The sequence below is a fragment of the Doryrhamphus excisus genome, chromosome 13, assembly GCF_030265055.1.
Source record: "Doryrhamphus excisus isolate RoL2022-K1 chromosome 13, RoL_Dexc_1.0, whole genome shotgun sequence".
Classification (NCBI taxonomy): Eukaryota; Metazoa; Chordata; class Actinopteri; order Syngnathiformes; family Syngnathidae; genus Doryrhamphus; species Doryrhamphus excisus.
In genome coordinates this window covers 13,605,062-13,612,935 of record NC_080478.1, presented here as the reverse complement: position 1 = coordinate 13,612,935, position 7,874 = coordinate 13,605,062, and the positions used below count along the sequence as shown (strand labels likewise).

At 40.4% G+C, this 7,874-nt stretch overlaps 1 protein-coding gene across 4 annotated transcripts in view; it reads left to right on the top strand.

Annotated features, from left to right (window-relative positions):
* sobpa (sine oculis binding protein homolog (Drosophila) a) overlaps positions 1 to 7,874 on the top strand; it is a 39,628-nt gene that overhangs the window by 2,260 nt on the left and 29,494 nt on the right. For 3 of the 4 annotated variants that reach the window (XM_058090423.1, XM_058090422.1, XM_058090420.1), the window contains exon 2: positions 589 to 1,058. In XM_058090423.1, coding sequence (XP_057946406.1) covers positions 963 to 1,058 — 96 coding nt within the window. In that variant the 5' untranslated portion in view covers positions 589 to 962. The remainder of the gene's footprint in view (positions 1 to 588; positions 1,059 to 7,874) is intronic. The other variant, XM_058090421.1, reaches the window with a different exon arrangement.

The following is a 7,874-nucleotide window of genomic DNA, read 5'->3' as shown; positions in this document are numbered from 1 at the left end:
TGCATGCAATTCATAAGACAACTTTAATGTGATGTTTTACTTGTTAATTTGTCAATTAATATAAACAATGTTTCCTTAGTTTCCTTAGGGATGGGCAACCTTTTTGCCGGCTACAGTGGGTTAGAAAATTTTGCAGGGCTGGACTCTGTAAAAAAATAAAAACCATAAAATATAACTTTACTGTAGAACTTTGTCGTAAAAAGCGAGCTTCTCTGCTCTGACCATTGCTATCAAACACGCTCGGGATGGTCTGCATGGACACTCCAACCCACTCAACTTTCTATCAGAATGCATTTATGTGTTATTTTGAGGTCACATCATTGGATTAAAATGTTAAGTCTGTTCACAGTGTGTGTTAGCGTCCGCCTCGGTTGACCTTTGTCGGTGGCATAAGGCCTCCATGGAATTCATAATCACATTGTTCATGAGTGTATTCTGTTCCAGATCATCAATCTTCCACATCATTTGAAATATAACGTGATTCTTTTCATCATTTTCCACCCTTGTATATTTGTATATTTACAATACTGGCACTGGATTTACTTGGGATGGATGGCTACCAACTTTGCACCATCTCCCCACCCCTAGATGTGACTACACTGATTGTACTCAATGGGAAAGCGAGAAGACACAGCTTTCCTGTGATCATCAACACGTCATATAATGTTTCAGCACAGGCTCCTCCCCCTGTCTCCATCGCCCCCCTCACTCAACCTCTGCTTGGACTCTTGGACAGAGAGGCGTCTCACCTACTGCTGCTGGGACCGCGGAGGGGACGGGTGGAAGATGGCTGACTTTTTAGCCGGGCACGGCGAGCCCTCGGCGGCATCAAAAGCGTCAAACGGGCCGCTGAAAAGCCACAAAACATCCGCCGTCTGGCGACTGTAAAGAGCTGCTTGTCGTAACCCCCCTCCTCCTTTCCACCTCACCGCAAATATTGACAGAAGTATCAACGAGAAAATATGGCAGAAACGGAGAAAGAGGGCAGACCTCCGGAAAATAAAAGAAGCCGAAAACCAGCTCACCCCGTGAAAAGGGAGATAAATGAAGAAATGAAGGTAACGAAGTCTGCATGCTATTACGCTTTTGTGAGGAGCATGTGTCAAAGCACCTACCGCCCTTATTGTAAATCATACACTTAAATGTAATATGTGGCATGAAACTTAAAATGTGTTTTGGTTCTTTATTATTCAAGTTATTTTGTTTTCAACAATAAGTTTTAATCTATCGCTTTGTGACGTATAATACACATGGTTAGTAGAAAATCCCGTGCACCATGAAGGCACCTCTACTACTATTAGAACGATCAACGCTACACGCGCACAATTAGGACAAATCAATAGGGGAACACTGCTCGTGATGCGTTTACGTGTCCATATGATGCCCGAGTAAGGTGCATTGGGGTGCATGTCTGCCCCTCTGCCCAGATGCGTGTGATCCAGATGTGCGTCTGCTGTGGACGCACATTGTCGCCTGTGTTGGGCCTTTAAGATTCGGTCCCCTCAATACACGTTGTTTCCATAAGAGGCTTTTAATCGGTGCATATTATGATATTTGAGCCTCGTGTGGTTAATTGAGGAGAAAGAAAGTGATGCTGGTATTTTGTGTGCGTGTGAGAGAGAGAGGAGCGGTCTGCTTTGTCTCCATCTGGGTATTGTTTGTACACATTTTGGCCCGTCACATGCAAAACACTCCTGAGGGTGGATGTACAGGGATCGCACTATAGGGATAATTGTGGAAATTAGATTTTTAATTGGGATGATAAGCAGTGTTGCTAGCCTTTTGATGTTTGGAGTTTTCCAAAATGCAGACGTCTCGTAGCCTCAAACTGTATTTCCCGGAGCAATTCAAATGCAATGTAGGTAATGTTAAATTATTATTACTATTTCCTTCTCATTTTCATTTGACAACACATATACACAATATCCATTCAATTAGAAAATGCTGAGTGACACTGGAGCAGAACAAACTTTTCAAGGTAAAAATCTAAACACACATGTTTATTAAATGTATAGTGTGAATGAATTATCAGTCATAGGTACGGCAAAGACTGGGATTAAATAAGATCTGCTTCGTACTCCCTTTTTGTGTGTGTTGAATAGTGCAATTGTAAATGTGGTGTTCCTCAATGTAACTTTCAAAACAAGTCCTGAACAAATAAACCACACCATAACAATAATGTTTTCAAATACATTTTTGATGCCTAGAGTGTAAAAAAAAAATCAGTTAATTTTGTTTTGAAACGGCATGAGAATTTTCCCAAGACAAACCTGTGTTTGGTCTTATCACACAGTGCAGGTGCACCTGAAGTCATTCACTATACAAACTGCATTACCGTATGTCACATCTGCCCAACATCGTGTTTGTTGTGTTGTGTTATGTCATATTTATTAAGATTAACTTGTTCATTGTTCAGGTGAACTTACAAAATCAGCAGGGAATCCACCCATCCATCCATTTTCTGTATCGCTTATCCTCACGAGGGTCGCGGGTACGCTGGAGCCTATCCCAGCTGTCTTCGGGCTACAGCCAACATATAGACAAACAACCATTCACACTCACATTCATACCTATGGACAATTTGGAGTCGCCAATTAATCTAGCATGTTTTTGGAATGTGGGAGGAAAACCCACGCATGCACAGGGAGAACATGCAAACTCCACACAGAGCAGGGAATCATTATAGTAAAAGTAAATAGGTCATTTAACACATGAACCTGTACTCATAGACTTGTACTTGTGTATTGCTGTAAATGTACTGAGTGGCGGGAAGACAGGAACTGATGCGGGGAGTTCAGGGTTGAGTTTTAGCTTGGCGTGGGTGACTGCCGCAACAGTAGCCTGTGTTTTTATTAGGGATTATTGGGTCTGATGTGAGATTATTCCAACTAATAAAAACAATAAAAACCTGTTTTTTTGTGTGGAATACTAAACATCATTTATATTGTGTTTGGATGCGCTTCTGAATGCCTTTAGTTTTACTTCATTTACCCAGTCTTATGCTTAATTTAGATTAAAAATATGTAACATTTGCTTCAATGTGCATGCAAGCCATGAGAGCGACGCTGCGAAATTTGAACTGTGGTTTACATGTTTTTAATTTTCTCAAGTACCCCAGGAGTGCCTTCAAGTACCCACAAATGCAGACAAGGACCCCCATTTGAGAATGTGTACAGTAGTACTGTAACTGCACTAGTCCTTACTAAATCCTTACCCTCAAATGATGAATTGCTGTGCTTCATTATGTAAATGACCAGATAATCAATTATTTGGGAAATAATTACATTTAAATTTAAATTTTTTATAGCTATCCTCAGATACAGTGTTGCACCGGTGATGTGTCGGGAAAGGAACACACTGCAGAATTTCCATCAATATGAGAAGAAGTATACGGTCAATGGATAGAATAGATGCGGTTAAAGTGTCAAAACACTTCTCAAATAAAAGACATGTTGGTAATGGTAGTTCAATATTCAAATCAAAGCTTACACAAACACCTTCATGGAAAAGTCTTCTTTTACCTGCAGATATGTAACTTATTAATTTATGTACAGTAAGTGATAGTATGAATGCATGCATTGAGGTTGTGTTGCTTTTCTGAAAACACTGTTCCACACAAAACTACAAAAAAGACCTGTCTATATTTTGATGTTGTTTCATCTTCAATATTTTACCCCAAAGCAAGAGGAAAAAATACACATGCACACACAGCTACACAATGTTCCCTTGTGAGGGTTCTTACTCCACAGGAAATCATAACAGTCTGACAGCGTTTGCTTCATCTGGCTGCAGATTAATGTGTGCCATGGCAAAGTAAGCCCTGGTGAGTAATCAGGAGCAAGAAGAGGAGTGGGCATGGAGGGGAGAAAGGAATGTATGGAGCATACATGGGGCAGGCTAAGCTGTAAAAACTGTAACCCGAGAGTCTCCATTGGATCCGATATCAAGGAAAGGAGAGGGAAATGAAAGCAGAGAGGCAGAAGCAGAGGGAAGGAGTAGGGGAGTGGAAAAAGGAGAGAAGGGAAAAGAGGAGGGGACATCTGTAAAAGGGAATGTTGGCGTATGGATTTGGGAATTGTATCATGGTGTTGTGTGACCTGCTCTGGTTTCTGCCCACCAAGTATCCAGTTATCACTATTATGGTAACTGCAAGGCACATTGGTTACTTTTGTTTTTGGAAACAGTTAAGAAACCCAGAGGATTTAAATATATTTTTTCTCATCAACTTTTAAAAAGGCCAGCATGCAAGGTGCATCATGTTCAAAATGTATTTGTCTTACAACTGAAACATGTACATGTACCTGTGTCAGAATATAGTCATGGATTTGCTTCATTCAGAGTATGCCTGACGTGAATTGACACTATTCTGTATAGTCAGACTTGGATCCAATTATTGGTGCCCTTAGAAAGAAAACACGTCAATGGTCACTATAACTCACACTACAGGAAATATTTGTGTGACAGACAAACTGGAGGTAACAGCTAAATGTTTACACATGCAAAAAAGAAACATACTCATAAAAGAACACTGTAGCCGCTATGAAACACGGAGGAGGCTGCTTTGCCGCATCTGGTACAGGGTCTCTTGACATTGTCCAGGGTACAATGACATTTCAAGACTATCAAGGTATTCTGGCGCAGAGTTTTCTCACCTTGACCAGCTGGTTCTCTTAGGTCACTCCCAACAGGATAATGACCCAAAACACACAAGAATGGCTAAGAACAAAGCACTCTACTATTGTGAAGTGGCCTTGAGCGCTGATGTAAATCCTGTCACACCTCTGTGGGAAACCTGAAACAGCTGGAGCACTTTGCTCATGAAGAGTGGGCCAAAATACGACATGATTGACAGGTGCAGAAGTGTTATTGAGTAAGATAAGATAAGATAAGATATGGCTTTATTCGTCCCTCAGTGGAGAAATTTGCATTGCACAATAGCAAAGAGGACAGAACCAGTTGGCGACTCCAAATTGTCCATAGGAATGAATGTGAGTGTGAATGGTTGTTTGTCTATATGTGCCCTGTGATTGGCTGGCGACTAGTCCAAGGTGTACCCTGCCTCTTGTCTGAAGACAGCTGGGATAGGCTCCAGCACCCCCGCGACCCTTGTGAGGATAAGCAGTATAAAATGAATGAATGAATGAAGATGTTTTGACAAGTCGTGATGTTGCGTAACTGCACGTTTTGGAAGTAGAATACAGCCATCCCTCATTTATTGCTGTTAAGCGGTTCCAGACCCAAGTGCAATAAGTGAATTTTCATGAAGTACAAATCAATATTAATAAATTGAATATTTTTGGTATTACAGCATAGAAAAACTTTCTAAATAGAGTTTTGAACATTATTAGAGCACTGTAGACATGAAATAACACCCCTACAGTCACCTTGACAGTCTGAATATTCTTTGTTCACACCACAATGTGCAGGTTACAGAATCACTTCGGACCCATAAGAGACAACCACCACTAACAAGATACTGACTAACTAGTTAGCCTCTCCGATTTACCGGTTTTAAACTTAAGTGGAAGTAAGGGAAGAAGGACACCTTACTGACACATTGTTGAGCAGTGTTTTTTGTCTTGGAACTTAGCCATGTCGGCAGAAAGTGAATGTAGACTAAACCCTCATAGATTTGATTTTTAAAAAGTATAAAAAGTAATAATGGTATTATCATGGATAACTGATCTTACATTGTACCGTCGTTTTGTCACTACGTCACTGAATTATTATGTTTCCCGTCATTAGTACATCACTCAATAATTAATTACTGGTATTTATAAATCAATGAAGAATCGTTCATGTGTATCTAAAAAAACATTTCTCCTCCCATTGCCTAAAACACATTACACAGTATAAAACCCATCAGTGGCTGATCGGTGCATTGCTGTCGCTTCCTCCCCAGCTTGCCCAAAGCCAAAGTTTATGCTGCTGCTCTGATGATCCGCCAACCAGGATTAGATTCCACTCTTAATAATCCTCCCACTTTCTCCAAGTAGTGGGGTGACACAGGGGACAGGGTGCTAGGAAGGAAAGTGAGGCAGAGAGCGAGAGAGATGCTTTTGTTTTTGTGAGAGGACATTCAGTTTGTCTGGAACTTGTTTTGCTCAGGGGAGAATTCTGGGTTCTATGGATTTGGCCGGGTGCTCTTGACGCTCACACAATACTTTGGGTTAAATACTGGTGAGTGGTGACTGTTTTTCTAATATGTATTTAAAATTAAACAGGGCATATGAGAACATCATAAAATAAGATATGAGAACATTAACATGGGCTAACACATGTTACAAACAGTGGTTAAAAGAACAAATGAAACAAAAAAAAGTATGTTTTTCCACTCTTGGAAGTTAATGTGCATGTGTGTGTAATGTTTGACAGTTAGCACCCTCTGAGCGGCCGCGTAACAGTTGAAAACGATCCTTTTACTTTGTATTTGATAAAACAAGTATTTCATCCAAGCAACCGGCAAGAAGTCTGATCCTCCACAACAGTTATGTTTGCATAAAGCTTATACACCAGTCCTGTCCTTTCAGCAAGAAGCTTTTTGAAAAATACAACTAACGGCACAATAATTCAGAAATGGACGAAAGAGCTTGTTAATGAGCTCAAGGGAGTTGCAACCACAGAAAAACACACTTAATGGTTGTTGCTGTAATGGATTTACATCCTACAGTTCCCACAAGGTCCCCATCTTTAAGATGACACAGGCAGAAAGACTTAATAAATGAGGCCATGAGGCATAGAATCCTAACATAACATACCCCGCCTCTCGCCCAAAATCAGCTGTGATAGGCTCCGCGACCCCAGTGAGGATAAGTGGTAAAAATAAATGCTTGGGCCAACTCCACACCTAACGTCACATCTTCTGAGCCATGCTCAAGTTCATAACACTTCCCCTCCTTTGAAGTTGAAAGTTGATCTAAGTGATACTTTGTCCTCAGTTAGGGCTGCAGGCCTGAATGCACAATACATGCAGGTTGTAGTCCAAACATGCACAACCCTGAATGCACCCTTTTGCATTGTTGTAAAAGAACACATATATTACAAGTTTATTTCAAACTCTGTTGAGTCACTCTGCAGTCAAAACACCTGATAGGTGTCTTTTTATGGGCCATAACAGTTGTTTATGTTACAGCCCATGAGGGCTCAAGCAACAAAACCTCAGTCAAACTGCTGCTTGCCATTTTTTACATGGCCATTTTTTACAAAGAACGTGCTTGAAAGACTGCTTAGACATTGTACAAATGAAGAGGTTGCAATGTTCGAGATGATTTTCTCAAGTATTTATCTCATCATACTAAAGTAGGCTCAAGTGTCCCTCTAAACAATTTCATCCTTCCTTGATTTGCAGCGTGGCTTACCTCTGTCGCGTCCGCCCATTGTCCTCACCACCACAGCGGTATTTCATATCAATACAGATCAATAGGTCCTGTCAGTGGTCATTAACAATGCCTGCTCAGCACCAAGTGTAAGATTAGTCATGAATTACCTACTGTATATTCTGCGTTGTGTAGTTTCAGAAGCTTAAACTGTAACTACATCGAATAAACAAATACACTTTTTAGTATTCTTTCTCAATTCTTGTAAAAAAAAAAATCTTTCCAGTTCAGTTTTCATGTAAATGAATGAAGAAGACATGTTTAACAACTGTGTAACTGTGGCCACTTGTAATTTTGTAATTCCAAAGGAGTAGTTGATAGTGGAAAAATTATCTGGAGTGGAACTAAGCATTGTTTTACAACCGTCACTTTTATTGCAAATGTTGTTCTGAAGTCAGCGGAGAAAGTGTTCACAAAGGTGGGCTGTGTGCCTTTTGAACGCTTCGTATAGATACAGGAAATGATGAACTAAAAGCAGACAAATTACAGCTTTGACGT